Source organism: Anser brachyrhynchus, assembly GCF_964034855.1.
Source record: "Anser brachyrhynchus genome assembly, chromosome: 20".
Classification (NCBI taxonomy): domain Eukaryota; kingdom Metazoa; phylum Chordata; class Aves; order Anseriformes; family Anatidae; genus Anser; species Anser brachyrhynchus.
This window is the reverse complement of record NC_137713.1, coordinates 6482299-6498809: the sequence shown is the minus strand read 5'-3', so window position 1 is coordinate 6498809 and position 16511 is coordinate 6482299. Positions and strand designations below refer to the sequence as shown.

At 40.1% G+C, this 16511-nt stretch overlaps 1 protein-coding gene across 7 annotated transcripts in view; it reads left to right on the top strand.

Moving 5' to 3' along the window:
- Window positions 1-16511, top strand: part of TPST1 (tyrosylprotein sulfotransferase 1) — a 35786-nt gene that overhangs the window by 16151 nt on the left and 3124 nt on the right. For all 7 annotated transcript variants that reach the window (XR_013941256.1, XR_013941257.1, XR_013941258.1 and 4 more), the window contains exons 3-4: window positions 5279-5477; window positions 15427-15477. Coding sequence is in view for 2 of the 7 variants with exons in the window: in XM_080563452.1 (XP_080419578.1) it covers window positions 5279-5477; window positions 15427-15477 (250 nt within the window). In the remaining 5 variants the exon portion in view is untranslated. The remainder of the gene's footprint in view (window positions 1-5278; window positions 5478-15426; window positions 15478-16511) is intronic.

Here is a 16511-nt window from a genome sequence, read left to right as displayed (position 1 = left end):
CTCTTGGATGTCTCTGCAGTCTGTGTCTGTGTCTGAAATTCTCTTCAGTTATCTGCTTTATGTTACTGCTTCCCCGTGGCAGCTGAGGGGGGAGTAAACTTATTCTTACTGCCATAAAAAGGTGTCTGCCAAGTTCTGTTAAGTGTCCTGTAAAATAACTATGCAGAATGCCATTTCCAGTAAATTATTACTGCTTTACAGCTTCCAGATTTGTATTTGTAAAAATTAGTGGACCTCTAAACTATAAAACTCAGTAGCCTTATTGAATTCACACAGTTTCAAGTAGTATTTTGTGCTGAATCTGGTGGAATGGGATGTGAGGAATTGCGAATGTTTGTTCGTGACTCTAAAAGTTATGAAAATACAATGTTGAAAGTAAAATGTGGCTTTGTGAATATTCTTGAATCAGACTTTCAAATTCTCAAATTTTCAAATTCAAGAAAAGAGACTCAAAGAATTTCAAGGCAAACACATATGAAAATATTCGTATTTTTGTGACCCTCAATTCAGTCTGTTCATGGAATTCTTGATGTTTTTATTATCTCTCACTAGATGATATGTAATATGTAATAAAGTAATTTATTATTTCAGAAGGCTTTGGCAATAGGGAGAAATGGTTTATTAATGTTATGTCTGTATTGTTTCTGTCTAATCAAATACCCTTGAAATGCAGGGCGAGATTTGTTTTTCGGTTGCAAGAGACCTTTATAATTTGATAATGACTTCAGTGACTCAGTCTTTTGAGGCCTGTAGGAAAAAACCCAGCGAATATGAAATTCTGGATCTTGGATGTCTGTTTCGTGTGTGCACACAGCACTAACTGCGATTGCACGAGGGGTGCTCAAGGTCCCCAGTCTGATCCCCTTCAGCTCCTCACCTCCTCACTTCAGCCCCTCGCCTCTCGTGTACTGCCGGGTGCCACAGGCCGTGGCTGCTGCGTGCCAGGGTCCCTGCCCGGAGCAGGGGTCCCACGGAACACGTGCCCCTTGGAAGGGTCCTGGCTGCGTAGTTTACCCTGAATTTCAAAGGCTGTGCCACAGCTTATCAGGTTTTGACAGCTGAACGCCTCTCAGCGGACTTGACAGAAGGAGGATGCAGTTGTGCTTGGCCTGTTCTCAGCTGCAGCTGAGTTCTTTATGGCCTCGGGTGCGATGGGCCATTAAGTTCCAGGCTCAGGTTCCATCCCGCCTTGCTCTCTTATGGCTTAGGATTTCTCTTTAGGCTTCCTGGGGAATCCTCTGTACTTCATAGTGTGAATATTGTCTTCTTTTAGCTGAAACAACCAAGTCTGGAGCAGCAGAGCTCTGTATTTGGGCTACTAGCTTTCTCCCACCTGACTTTCCAACGGACAGAGCTGCAGATGACCTCAGATAACGTGAGGAAACCCAAAACAGCGGTGTCTGCTACATACAGCTCTGTTTTCTGACAGAGTTGTACTTCACCATGTGCCTGGTAGCAAATGCTTCAGGCTGTTCCGTAATGGTATATTAAAATCAGATCGCTCAAATTATATTGCAGCTTTCAGTGGCAGGAAGAACACATTACAAGCACCAAATCACCTCTACTTGAATGTGACCTTCCCTTAAAAGATAGCAACACAAAGGCCTAGCCTCTGTAGCCTAGTAGAGAGAGTAAGAAGACGTAGATAAAACTCGTTCATCTGCTGTCTGCAAGGTATTGGGTAAGGTAGAAAGCCTTAAAAGTTGAGTGAAGAATGAACTGCTATTATAACCTGCAAAGGCTGAGGTATGTGTAAAGACTTAAGAGAATGAGCAAAGAAGCCTGACTCAGTCATCTTCGACTTAGCTCTAAGACTTTCAGACCTTTCAGGCTTCTCAGTTTGGTATCTGCTTCAGAGTCGTGATACCTGCTCAAGTGAGATCTAGTGTCGGGTGCCTGGAGGTGTTGTAACAGCTGGAGGGTTTTTGAAAAGAAATCTGACATCTGTTGTCTAGAAATACTTAAAAACGCTTCAAGAAAGTGACCACAGTATCCCTAAAAGATCTTTGCAGTGATGTTATATCCAGTAACAGAAAGTGAATGTTTAAGAATGTATTTTTAACTCATCTGAAATCAAAACTCTGTCAAATGCAGTCTGTATAAGATGGAATGAGGCTCTAGGTCAGTGCAAGGTGCTTTGTTTTCAGCTGTCTAAAATGTATGCGCGTGTTATTTCTCTTCCAGAGCTAAGCTAGCCATCAAGTGACTTGCAGAGTCCTTCAGGAAGTGAGCTGACTCCATTTTCTCTTATTCCAGACTCAGAAACTCTTACGCAGTAGTCTTTTATTAGCACCATTAGGAACTGGGCAATTTGTATTTAGGACTCTGACTTCGTGTCTTCCCCTGGCTGCTTCATTTGAGGAAACTGTTGGCTGTCGTCATTTCTTCTTCTGCGTTTGCTTAGTAATCCCTGATTTATTTTTTTGCTGCTGATCCAGCCCTAGCCTCACTGTTGTTCTCTTTTACTTGGTATTTCCCCCCTCCTCCTCCTTTGTTTTGTTTCTTACCCAGCTTGAGAAACACTGCAGGGGTTTTAAGGATGTACACCGCAGACCTTGTAGTAGTGCAAAACCTGTTGTTTGAAGTAATTGCCAGCGTGGCTGTTCCAGGAATGTATGGCTGGGCTGCAGGCTGTAACCGGTGGTGTTAATGTAGCTCTGGCATTTGCCTCCTAACTGAAAACAGCTGCAGTGACCACTGATGCAAAGAAATGTCAGCCCTTTTATAGCAATTTCTATTAGGCTTATTACGAAAATAGCTGTCTAGGCAAAATTACTTCAGAATACACTGGTTTTAATATATACCTTGCTTTCATTCTATTCTAGTACAGATGTAGAAGCATGTGGGGTTAGCCCTGTGCTCCGTGCTACCAGCTGCTTTCAGAGCCCAGTCGGTTCCTGCAGTTTTGCAGTGGAACCTGGCAGTACTGCCAGGCAGCATTTGCCATGTGCACACATAATCAAATTTGTCAAGACTTGGTACGTTTACTTGTTTTGCTTTGTTTTTTCTTTTTCTGTTTGTTTTTTTTTTCCCTGCTCTCTCTGCCCTCCATATTCATCAGATATTCTTCTGGTCTTCCTTTCTGGTAATTGTGTTTTACTTTTCTTCCCATCCTAAGTGACAGGACAGTGAAAGATGTAAACAGAAGACCAAACGTGCTACAGCATAGTTTGAATGAGTGCCTAGGAGCAGCTGAGCCTGGTTGCCTGTCTCTTGCCACCAGGAAGTGTTTTGTGCTTTTTGTTACCAAAGACTGAAGTGACAGCGGGGCAAAGCATAACCATTTAAGTGTGATTTTACTTCAGAACAAGGTATCCTGACCCTCAAATCCCATTCTGGGTTCTTGCCTTTCTTTTTGAGCTACTGAAAATGGTTGAGGAGAGTAAGGCTTAAATTCCTGTGGTTGTCTTGCAGTTTTTTTTGTCGGGTGCTTACTCATCAGCTTCTGTTCAACACCTTTTGCAGCAATCTGCGAAGGCCCCGCTTGCCAGGATGGTTCCCCCCAGTGACCATTTCCCTGTCAGGTTTGTTGTTCGTGCTGGTTGTGTTTGAAGCGCTCCAGCCCCTGACCTTCCAGCACTGTGTGACTCACTTCCCTTCTGTATCCCGGAGAATTTTAGCTATGATGACAAGTAAAACCCAGTAAGAGATGGTGTTAAGATGAAATTGAGCTGATGACTGGCGGATGTGCGTATGTGTAATTTAAGGCTTTCATCGCACAGCACAGTAAGCACCTGGGCCGGATGCCCCGTACTGTTGGTTTAATGCTTGCCCCCTGTGTAGGGGTCCTTCAGCCTCTTCGTGGACTCATCAGGCTAATGAAATAACTGATCGCACTTGCCACTTCTGAGAGCAGTATGACTTCAGCTTCAGGCTTCTTGTCTAAGAAAGTGCTGGGAATATTCAAGGAATATTGTTCTCAGGTTGTGTTTTCTCATACTCTGCCTGCTGTGTAATTCTGAAGAATTAGCTGCTCGAGCATTACATTTGAATGGCGGTGTTCTCATGCTTTGTTTCATGCAGATGAGGTGCTGGTGTTATGCTTTGTAGCGTTATTCTGCTTTCAAGTATACCAATTTTCTTTTCTGGGTGGTAAAGCTTTTTGTGATTAAATTCTTCATGACGTAAACGATGCCCAGGAAGGATGATAGCTGCAAGTGGCTGTGACAGCTGGATGCTCAGCATCAGACAGCATGCAGATTTAGCCAGCCAGCAGGAGCTACTGACACAGTGGCATACCTTATAGCATTACTTATCATGCACACGTAAATATTCCTTTAGGCATCTTGTATCTACAGATCTGATCTTAACCTGCCTTAGAAGAACCATGGCATCCCAAATGCATGTGTATTTTTTTCTGAGTTCAGAAGAAAGTTCGGAGAGCCTTAGATTACTCAGCCTGCTCTGAGTGCCGCTGGCCTGTTTCAGAAATAAACACAGTAAGGAGATTTTAAGTTTTCTAATCTAAAAGAAGTAAGGAACGTGAGAAAGCGAAGTGATACCAGATTTCTTTAAACACAAACAAAAAAATCCCACAAACAAACTAGGGTACAAGAATGAAAGACTTGAGGACAGTTGATTAAATGAGCAACAAATGAGTTATTTTCTAAATAAGGTACATATGACACTTAAGATTATTCACTTGCCTTTCTTTAAGAGCTGTGTAATGAACAAGCTCTCGATCAATTATAGGGATGGTCATGAAAAACATGACTGCACTCTGTATCTTTGTCACCTCTGTTTTTTTTTTTTTTATAAAAGCGTCTTTCATTTGAAATTTACATTAAGGTGGTGTAATATTCAAAAGCGTCTCTGGAAATGTTATTTGCCCTATTCAAAAAAAAAGTTTAGTCACAGTATGACGGGGAAAATAAGTGGCACAGGGATTATAATTTAGAATACAACTTTCAAGAGCAATTAAGACAATGAAGCAGCTAATGTGGGAGTATGTCAGTGGGAAAACAGCTTTATATGTAGGTGTGTGCATACTTTTCACTTAGCAGATGTTTGGCTTTCATTGCTCTCTTTATGTAAAGAACTTGCTTCAGCATGCTCTTTGTGAAAGCCTAGAGCAGAAAGCATGCATGGATGTTGTACCAATTATTCTTCTTTCAGCTGTACATAGTAAAATTGCACTTCCCCCAGCTCTGTAGGAACGTGAAATTTTGAGAGGGAAAGAAGAGGGGGGGGGAAAAGGCAAGCTAAAAGTCTTACTGGTAGGAAAGGATCAGATATTGGCTTGGAATACAAAATAAAACCTTTCTTTCTCCCTCAACAGAGTTGAAAGATCTACTGATCAAGTAATCAAGCCAGTCAACGTGGAAGCGCTGTCAAAGTGGGTTGGGAAGATACCTGCTGATGTTCTGCAAGATATGCCAGTGATCGCACCCATGCTGGCCAAACTGGGCTACGATCCCTATGCCAATCCACCAAATTATGGGAAGCCAGATCAAAAAGTTGTGGAAAACACAAGGAGGGTAAGATACTTATGTGCATTTATCTACCAAGTGGATGTGAGCTATAGAGCAGAAGATACTTTTTGAAGTCTATTTCTAATACCTTTTTATACTTAAGTGATCTGTTTTCCTTGTTGAGTGGGGGAGAGGGAAGACTTCTGTACGACCGTGAGCATGGAAAATCTGTCTCCTGCTCTTTGTGTTCCATTTGGTTCCTCTTCCTTCCTCCCAACCCCAGGCTTGTGCTGTGTTCTGTATGAAACTGAGCCTCTTGAGAATCATCCAGATAATTTTGGAAAAAAGCTAGCTTTCTCGCCTGGTCATCAAACTTGATTCATGAGCTCAGCTTTTTATACATGAGGGTTGGCAGAAGCTCTTTCACAAAATTGTTCCCAAATACTTGGTAGAATTTGAAAAGTGACCCGTGGAAAATAGCCCAAGATGACCAAAATGTCAGTTTTTCCAATTCTTTGCCGTCCTTTGTAGAACAAACAAAAGATGCAAGAAGGTCTGGCGCTGATTAACCTAAACATGAGGATTTTAGTCTGAGCTTAATGTTGCTGGAATTTGAATAGTTAGGCTATACAACTGTTTATCCCTGGAGGTATCCATTGAAAAGCTTATTACCATTGTTTGAAATAAGAATAATTAACTTTTCAATTCTGTTCATTTGAGAATGTATACTGTATTAAAAGAAGGTGACTTTTGCTGCTGCAGCAAAGTCATCACTGGAAAAATTGAACTAAACAATGTGAAGGAACTGTCACTAACCTTCTGATATTAAAAATTGGTCAATGTAGGGCTAGATACTAAAGAAAACTGCATTTTGTGTAGACTTTAAACATTTTGTATTTTCTCTTTTTAGGAGTCCTCTCTGAGAAACTTCCATTAAGCATTTTGATCAGTGTATTAGAGGATGGTAGACTGACAATTTTAATAGCTGTTAGCTCAGAATGAAAGAGGTTACCCCCTTTTCTGGAAGGGCTTATGGCTAGTGTTTTGTAGGTTTTGTGGTACTTATTGTTCTAAAAGGCTTACAGGCAAGCTAACTCTTCTGCACTCAATTCAGCCCGATTGCAAAACAAACAAAAAAAGGTGTTCAATATCTCTTCAGTGAGCCTTGAAGACAAAGTCCTCACATGCCTACCAATACATACTGAAAATAGTGACTGGGATCCAAATTTATATTGTATTTCAATAATTTAACGTTGATTATCTCTTCTCCCTGTGCAGGACAAACTCAGTCTGAGTTGTTAAAATTGTACAAATTTCAGTTGCTTGCTGTTGGGTGGCTTCTTGAAATCTGTTTGATTTCAAAATGCAAGATAGAAATTAAGGCAATAGACAAAGCCACAAACACACCTTAAAAAACTGAAGCCTAATTTAAAAGCCTGGAGTGTATTTTCACAAATCTCCTTTGAAGCATAATTTGTTTACTAATGTTTAAAAATAGTGTTGAAAAACTGGAGGCTATTGCTATAAAAGCTGATCCAAACATTGCAAACATATGGAATGCTTGTTAATATTTTGACTGTCACTTAGTTTTAGTATTTTTTACTCACAGCCCTAGTCTCAAGACAGTGTTTGAAGTATGTTATTAGTTCTTGCAGGGCCCAGCATACATTTTCCCTAGCCACTTGTACTTTAACAAAACAACCTTGGCATATAAGGTTTGTTTGGATAAAATGGGGGAGAAAAGGTGTCCTGAAGTGAGATGAAAATTAAAAGCCAAACGGAATGAAGATGGCTAAAACTTAGAAAATTCCGTTTGAAAAGGGAGAAACGTAAGTCTTTCAAAATGTGATGTACCCCAAAGGAGCCTTTTCAAACGACGGCTGAAACCCTCCTTGGGTTGAGTCTTAATTTGGATGGCCCAAATTCCTCCCTGTGCTTCGTTTCCCCACAGCTGGTTCCCAGCAAACCCTGCCCCAGCCACTGGTCCCGTCTCCATCACTGATTGCACTGGTGTCCTGAGCCCCTACGGTGTCAAGTTGTGAGGCTTCCCAGCTCCCAGACCTGTCTGCTCGTTCTGTTGCCTCCTTTTCGGGGCAGCAGGCTCAGCAGCCCCTCCGAGGTGTCCGGCTTCGTGGCCATCTTGCATGGGAAACTGCCAAAATGCAGGCCTTAAACTGAGGAGCTTTTGAAATAACTGATATTCTGCTTGGTGATCAGTGGGAGCTGACTCAGTTCGGAAAAATGCTTTTTGTTTAGTTTCCCCCACAGCTTTTTTATTTTATTTTATTTGGGGTTGGGGGGCAGATATTTCAAAACATGCTGTGTTTAAGGTGGTTGGGAAGAGCAGGAAGGGACCCGTGATGTCTTGGCAGTTTGGCCCATCAGACACGTGCCCCCTGTGGATTTCCACTTCTTTGTCTTGAATATACGCTAATTTATTTCTTGCTACCGTAGCTAAGAGAAGAAGGTGTTTATCAAAAAGAATTGTATTTCTTGATCTAGATTTTCCAGCCTTTGGGAAATAGGAGCTTGGCAAGTCAAGTGTGTTATTGCATTCTCTCTCAGCTGGTGAACTTGTAAATTGCTTTTTGCTTTGTTCTGGCTGTCTCTTTTCAAATTTCTTCACCTGGGTTGGCTTTTCAGAGTTTTGTACTGTATGCGTTGTTGGAGATGAAGCTGTCCAAATAAAATATTTCCAGTTCTTCTTCAGTACATAATGAGAATATATCTAAATCTTGCATGCAACTGTTTATTGCTTCACTTTGTTTGGAAGCTGTTCTATTATATTTGTAGTTTGTGGTCTCCGAGAACTTTAAACTGAGTACAGAACTCACATTTTATTCATTGAAAACAGATTTAGAAGAAGTTTAGACTTCTGAAACTGAACTGTGTTGTGTTAGCGTAGTAACCCCTTAGTGTGACTAACTTGAATTAACGCTGAGTTCTCTGACATTTGCCTCTCTTAACTCGTGCCATTGTTTCTGAGCCAGTTTGGGATGGCATGAACTAGCGCTTCGGATGGAAGAAGCTGCCCCGGTCTGGCAAACAGAAAGCGGTGTTATGGGGGCAGGACCGGTGTTTTGGGGTTTGTTTTTGGAGATGGGGAAGGAGTTGTTCTGTGCTGGGGGGGTATGTAATGCTGGCTCAGGCTTGTTTGTGTAAGTTGTGACAACAGGGTGGAAGCCCAGCACCACTGAAATTACTGGCAGGGTTGATTCTGGCTCCACCTAAAGATGGAACAGCACGGTGTGATCTAGTTCATTGCTATCGGATACGTCAAAAAAAGCAATGCTTGGTTCTTGCATTGTTACAGGGAGTGCTTGTTTTGTGTGATTAGGAGCGTTTTCATACCTTGCATACAAAAACATAAAGATAATTGGAATAAAAAACACAAAAATTAGTCAAGATGCAAAATAAACTCACAGCTAGAAAGCCTCTTGAATGCTTTCAGTTCAGGGTTTTATGGCTAGGAGCTTGTGTATTGTCCAGTTGTGGAAGATAATTTTAAAAGATTCAAAACTTAAGCTGCGAGATGTCTTTATTCTGTAAAGTTGTGCAAATTCTGCTTGCATTACTGCATTTATACTCTACTGCACCAGCTGTAGTAACTGCTCTGAGCAAAATCAATCACTTCTTGGAAAGACTATAAATTAGGTTAATGCTCAACGGTGAAAATACTAGTTGGGAATTTCAAAGCTGCTCTTAGTCACTAAAGTAAGAACCAAAGTGTAAGGGTGTCTAAAACAAGAGAAGGCTGGCACTGGAGAAAATGGAAGGAAATGGCTAGCAGGGTGCAAAATGTTAATTTCCCCTAAGTCTTCTGTGCAGTTAAATCCTGTTCATGTTTTTCTGTTTTTGTCTTCTGTCCCCCTGCTGGTGACTTACATATGTACAGGTTTAAATATATTTTTTTCCGTCAGTCTGGAAATAAAATGGTGATTTTCACTATCTAAAGGACAATGCTTGAAGAATAAAATCTGTGCTTGTAGATAATGCAAGGAAAATAACGGTCTCTGCTGAATTTTGTTTTTTTCACTTAAATGTTACTCGTCTAGGACACCACAATGGTTAGGCTGGTTTTCCATGCTCCTGTAGCAGAGCACCAAACCGAGTGTTTATACTTTGTTTGTCTTGTTAGTTCTGGTTTTGTTTTAGGAAGTAAGAGAGCCTGAAGCGAACTCCATCTCTTTTTTTGTGTTTGTCTCCAAGTGCAGCGTGGTGTTATGGATTAAGACATCTCTGATAGAATCTGCACTGGTGGAGTACAAGTCTAATACAAATATAACAGATTTTTCTGCTGTTCTCAATAACAGAGCCATTACTTTCTGTTTATCTGCTTTATGTTAGGCCTGACAGTATTATCCTTTCTGACACTTCTTCTTGTCTCCTTGTAAGAAGGAACGCAGAGCAGAGATCGAGGTCTGACTAGTGTTGCACTATTCAGCATATCTGTGCACGTGGCTTCACGTCAAGAGGCAATCTTTAATAATTTTTAGTTATTCAGTGACTGCAGGATTTTGCTGTCTTGTATGTTTCTTGTAAGTATGTAATGACTGCAAGGGTCCATTCCTTATAGGTACAAAACTGACTTTTTTCCTGGAATTTAACATTCTACATCCTGAGCATAAAGGAAAACACTGTAACTAGAATGAGTTTTCATATGCAAATGAAGCAGAAAATGCAAATAATTTAAGTTGTCTGAACCGATAGCCAACTCACTGTATGATGAAATACCAAAGTAGATCCACTCCACACTGGAAGAGTATCTCATGTCCTTATCAATATCATGAGTTTGTGTAAAAGCGTATGTCAGCAGTTTAACAGAACACTCCAAAAGCCAGAGAACAATTCGCAACTGCAAGATTCTGACTTATGCCCAGTAGAAACTGGCTTATTGTTATGTTATGGTTGGCTAAGTGCTTTCCTTTCACATCTGTAACGTATTACATCAGATTTTCTTTGGCACACACTCCCCACTAAATGAGTTTGTATGCTAGGAATACATATTCCAGTCATTTCTTTTAACTTCTTCATGAAGTTAAGATCCTTGCCCTGGAGAGATCGAGAGACGGAAACGTACAAAACTATAGAAAAAGCTATGGTTTTCATCATGACTCTTCAAATATGTGTGGGTTTCTCTAATCACATCCGAAAGCTGTTATCTCTCTCTGTTTTATGTTCTGTTGATGCTTTTTTCTGCAGTAACATCCAGAGGAAAAAACAGACTTCTATTGATGACTTCTGTTTTGTACCCATATTAAATTGTGAGGAAATGTCTCCTGCTGTTAAATGTCGAGATGTCCGTGACGATCTTGATTTCAGGACTCTGTGTCTGGGGTTTTGAAGATAGAAAGAAACTATCTATGATTAAAGGGTGTGAAGCGAGTCTATACCACTGCATGAGAGTAATTACTTGTGCTGTCAAAGATGTGTAAGTGTAGAGGTATACTGTGATGCCAGCTGCTTGAGTAGCCTTGGGGGGAAAAAATAAAAAGTTATGCTGGTTAACAGAAGTTAAGTATAAAGGCATTTGGCTTTTGGGGCAGTCTCTGATACTCAGAAAAATAAACAAATTTTTTATTTCATCCGTCTTATGACTACCAGCATCACAGACTTTATCAAGTAAATTTGTTCAATACTGTGTTTAGTGGGTATTTTTTCCAACCTGGGGGTTCCCAACTGCATTGTTTGTCACAGGAGTGACGAACTTCTTTTTATTCGTTACCATCTATGCATATATAGAGCTAGTAAGATATATAGTTATTAACAAGACAGACAATTAAGTAGGGTTGCAAACTGCCTCTTGGCAGATATTCCGTGGCTTAAAGTCTTGCTTTCTGTGTTATTTTACTGGATAAATATTTACATCTTGGACAGTCTTCTTTGCTGGCAGTTCTAACAAAGAGGTAAAGAATTGTGTAAGCCTTGTAAGCTGCCTTAAAAATTAAGGAAAGTGAGGCTACCTCCATGTAATGTGCAATAAGGGATGGTTTCTAGAAGGGAGCTTTGTTCTGGTTTTATTTTATTTATTTATTTTTGGATAATTAAACATTGATTGCTTTGTACGCTGGAACTTTGATGTTTTGAAAATCCAGGAGGCCCAAGTACATTTACTTCCAAGCTAATTTCTAGACAAAAAAGACCATTATCTATGGAAATGACCAAATAAAATGTGATTTTTTTTTTCTAAATTAGACTTAAAAGTGGGAGAAAATGAGTGCTTTGATTGTCTCTAAAGTATATTTATGGGTTGAGCTTCTCTGAGTTATTCTTCCATTCTTAAACTTGTGTATTTACAAGGGTTTTGTCAGGCAACTGGACGTGATGCTTTTCTTTCTGATCTCTTTATGAGAATAAAATGCAGTTGGTTTAGCTATGAGAATGTTTTTGGATTATTTTGTATGTAGAACAGCTTGAATAATGCCGACAGTGAACAACAATCTGACATGGACTTCAGATTATTCCCCACCCCCTTGGAAATTCATTTCTGCTTGCAAAATAATTCTTTTAGAAATGGTAAACATCATTTCTGCTCAATTTTACTGAATTCTTGCTTAGACTGGAAATGATTCCAATATCCTGCTTCAGCCACTCTGTGCTGCCACTCTCCAAATAATATGTTTTAGAGTTAGAAATTGGTCTGAAAAGAATTTTGAATCTGAAACCTTTTAATGCCTTTGGCTGCAGATGGAGTCATTGTTTTATGAATTTCTGGATTGCGGACGATTGCTGGCCTTTCATTCATAAGGGACCACTCACCATTTTTGGAACTACTTTAAACCAGTTTATAGGCAGTCTCAACCTTGACAAAACCAGAATTCTAGATAATGGCAGTTTTGAATGAGAATTAAGCACGGTTGTGTCTTAAACATAATCTAGATGCAGTTTCCTAGGTTTGTCATTGGTTAGATTCTGCCTTTGTGTATTGTGGTGTGCAAATTGGGGTGTTTGATGTGAATATAATATCAAATGCCCTGAAACGTTTTCTTATTTTTCCAGGTTATGACACTAGTGTCATTATTTTTCTTAATATTGCTGTTGGATGAATACCCTTGACTAGCCCCTGTTGATGTTTATTAGGAGTAAATGCTCTTGCTACAAAGGGCCTTACACTGGTAAGGTTTTTAGAGCAGAGAAACATACTTATTTTTATATTATATACATATATATCATAATTGCAGGAGAAGGAAGGGAAAGCAGGCCTCCAGAGTGCCCAACACGGTGTCACAATACAGCATTGTCATCGGCGTTATTGTTTTTAAAAGTGTTCAGGTGATGACTGCAGTGGTTTACGGGAAGACGTGATGAGAAGCCTCTCTGGCTCCCAACATCCTCCCTTGCCTAATAAAAGATGCTGCTTTTCCCTGGGAACCTCGCCTAGGTTCTTCTGTAGCGTTTTTAATGTGGTGATATTATTGATTTGTAACTTGCACTTCTGCTCTTCAGAATGCAAGCCTGCATTTTAATGGTTTGGTTGAAAGCTGAAAATATGAAATCCTCTCCTTCATTTAGAAATATTTATTACATAGCTAGGCTCCAAGAAGCCACATGCGGAATTTTTGACCAGCGTGGCTTTCATTAAGTTACCATGGGAATGACAGTACCCCCTCGCTGCATCTAACCCGAAAGCTTTGCCTGTCGTTTTGAGTCAGCCTTGCTATTTCGTCTAAACCAGGGGTATCAGAAGGACCCAAGTGTGTGTGTATAAAGATTCCTATTCTAATGCTAGGCCTTAGCGAAGGCTTGTTTGGCTGTGTTTAGCCTAGAGAAAGAGTAACGAGAGCTGCCAGCTCTAGTCCGCTCCACATGAATCCTGTGGTTTGGTGCCATGGGCCTGTTTTGGGGAGAGGCGTCCCACAGGCAGGAGGTGCTGAGCAGGCCCCGCTGCAGTCCTGGGCCTGCAGCACGTTGGCGAGGTGAGCACGGCCTCGTGCTCTGGTCAGCTCTTCGTGGTGAAGCAGAGAGAATGGATATTTTTAACAAGGGTCCCTCAAGATCCTGATTCGTTTCCTTTGACGCGTTTTGCAAACCAGGCATCGCAGCTTGGGGCGGCGCTTCAGAGTAGCTCCATTTCAGTTCTAAGGCTTTGTAGGATTTTGGTAGGTTTGTGGGTTTTGATTTCTATGCAATTATAGCCACACAAGAACCCATGACATTAGGGTGTTCAGTCTTTTGGGTTCAGTAGAAAGGATGGTGAAACCCTTCCTATTCTATTTATTTTTGTCAGGGAAAAAAAAATCAATAATGCAGAGTATTTTCCCCCTTTGGAATGTATTCCAGTTTAATCGTAGAAGCAAACAGCTTTAAAGAAGTATCCTCTAGAGAAATGATGATGATGCATTGCCAATTTATTTCCTAATTGGTCAGATAGTGGAAACACTTGTTTGGTGTGGCTCTTGGTATGTTTGAGAATATTTATTGCTTGCTCTTTCTCCAAACGGTGTTGTTTCAATAATAACATTATGCTCTGAAAGATTAGAAATGGTGATAATGACAAACTGTCATGAAGTCAGGCTGGTAATGAGGGTACAGCTGGAGAGATTCATAATCACAAGAGCTGTTGGCTGTGACCTTGTAGCAGCCCTACTAGTAAGGGCTTTGTACCTTTTTTGCCAAAATGAGAGATTACTGGGTTTGTTTTTCTGTTCACATCTGTAGGAATATGGAGTATCACAGGGGAACTCTTCTGTACTCATATACAAACCTATTAATTTATATGTAATCTAGTATTGAAAGGTATACCAGTGTTTTTTCTTCTTTTTTTTCTTTTCATGTACAGAAATATGTATTAATGACTGAAGGGTATGAAAATAATAGAAGAAAAGTTAAGCTTCACCCAACTTTGTGTTCTCCTAGAGAGCCAGAGGTTTTAGATGTGTGCTTACATCCTGTGGGGGAAGAAGCTAAATGTCTGATCTTGGCTGCTAAGTGACTCAAGGTCTGACATGAAACACTTCGGAAAACTGCTGTTTAAAAAACAAAAGCCAAAAACTAAACACAAAAACCACCTGTGTCTTGAAGTATTGAAGCAAGTGGATAAGCTTTCCTGTTAGCAGAGAATTATAGCAGCTAGATACGTAAATAAAGGGATGGATTTGTGTACAACAGGGTAGGAGATGCTAACTCTCCTTGAGTGTTGACCATTTTAACAGGATTTAAACCTAAGCTTTTCCAGACTTTGGCTGTATTTTCATTGTGTCCATAAACTCTTCTCAAAGCTAACAGGACTTTCTTTTGACAGCACAGTCAGGTGGGATCAGTTGTTCACGTGTGATCCTTCTGTTTGCATAAATGATATTTTGTACATGATGAATACTTTGAAGCATCAAAAAAATCTTGTGTTATGTGACATTTGTCGAGTGTCTAAACTGTAAAACACATTTGGGAACTGAAAGTTGGTTGTTGGGTAATCGTTCTGACAGTCCATGGGATCGTGACAAGCAGTTCTTTCAGAAGACTTTAAATGGAGTCTCTTAATTGTAAAGTGTAATTAAGCACAAGCAGAACTTACTTTATTGAAGGTGCTGAAATATGACGCAACGGTTTTGTTTACTTGTAAACTTCTCCAAAAGTATGTATTGTAACAACTCAGCCTCAGCGTATTTAATCATTCTGTAGAAAATCTTTCTAAAAGTATAGCGAATGAATTATGTAGGACTTAATGAATGATTGATTTGAGCAAGCTTGAAATGTAATACAAGTTAGAGTTGTATCATTTGAATGCAAACACGGTTGGAATATTAAATGCCTTTCTCAAATGTTGCCATCTGTGTTGAGTAAAGAGCAAGCCTGGGACTGAGCATAAAGCTGTAGAACTGCTTCAGACTGCCAGACCTCGTGAGTGAAGCTTGCTTTTACAAAGGGGTTGTACTCAGTTTAGGAGACTCCCTGGCAGATCTGATTTAGCATTACTGTATACCAATAACCCAGAAGTCTTTTTTTTTTTTTCTTAAATAATATTTCAAACAACAGTGAGTGTTAGCTTTGAATACTAAATCACGTTTTATTTTTCCAGGTCTATAAAGGTGAATTTCAGCTTCCTGACTTTCTTAAAGAAGTGCCACAGGTACAGTATTCAGTTAGTTTCCTTTTTGTGGGTGTAGCAGCAAGTTAGTATGAAAACAACCTTCGTAAGCCACTTCTTCATAAACTGGATCTTCTGCTTGATTTTAAGAGAATAGCTTGTCCATAAGATTAAATCTCCAGCACTCCTGCCCTTGCACTCAACTGTGCCAAGGCTTTTTTGAGTGCATGTGTAACTCTAGTTTTAGTAGTATGGTGCCCGAAAACCCCAGCTGACTGAAGACTACTGTGAAACTGGAGGAAAATTTGACTCTGTATTTTGTCTTCTAGACCAAATTGCAAAGCTCGTTATTTGTAGAGAAGCTTTACCTTTTGTTGTCTTGCACTGAAAGGTTTAAAGCAAGTATAGTATAGATAGCAGAGAGAAACAATGAGACACTTGCAAAAAAATGCTACAATATCTGGTGAAACAAACAAAACAAAAATACCAATGTTGCAGGCTGTATAATTGATACTAAATGTTTAAAGTGCTTTTTACATTGTGCTTTGATAGAAAAAACAGGAAGTGGCTCATCACTGTTACTGTCTCAGGGTGTGTTCAAGTAAAGCTAAGTAGAAAAATATTTGTTGTTTTTTTTTTTCCTCCAATTTGTCCTGCATGTACAGGAGTATAGCTCTGTGAATTGGGAGAGAAGACGTTTTAGGGGCTCTTTGCCTCCAGAACTTTATTTTACCTCCGCAACTTAAGAGAACAAGAGGCACCTTTATTTCCCAAAAACCTCCATAGGAGCTGTGCACGGGCAAGCCTTTTGGCTCACCCGTGACTTTTGTTGTTGCTGGTATTTTGAGTTTTTTAAAAAGTCCTGATCATAGAGCTTCCTTCAGCCTCCTGCAAGGCCTTACTCCCCTTCTCCAAGGGCTGGAGGCCAGCACCATACTTTGCTTATGTGTTGTTCTGTTCAGCAGTTCTGTTTTGGGCAGGAGAGGGGTATCTCATTTTGATCACGTGTGATCTTTATGCAGGCTATTCGGGGGGCAGTACTTTAGCATAGTTGTCTAAAAATAAAAGAGTTAGTG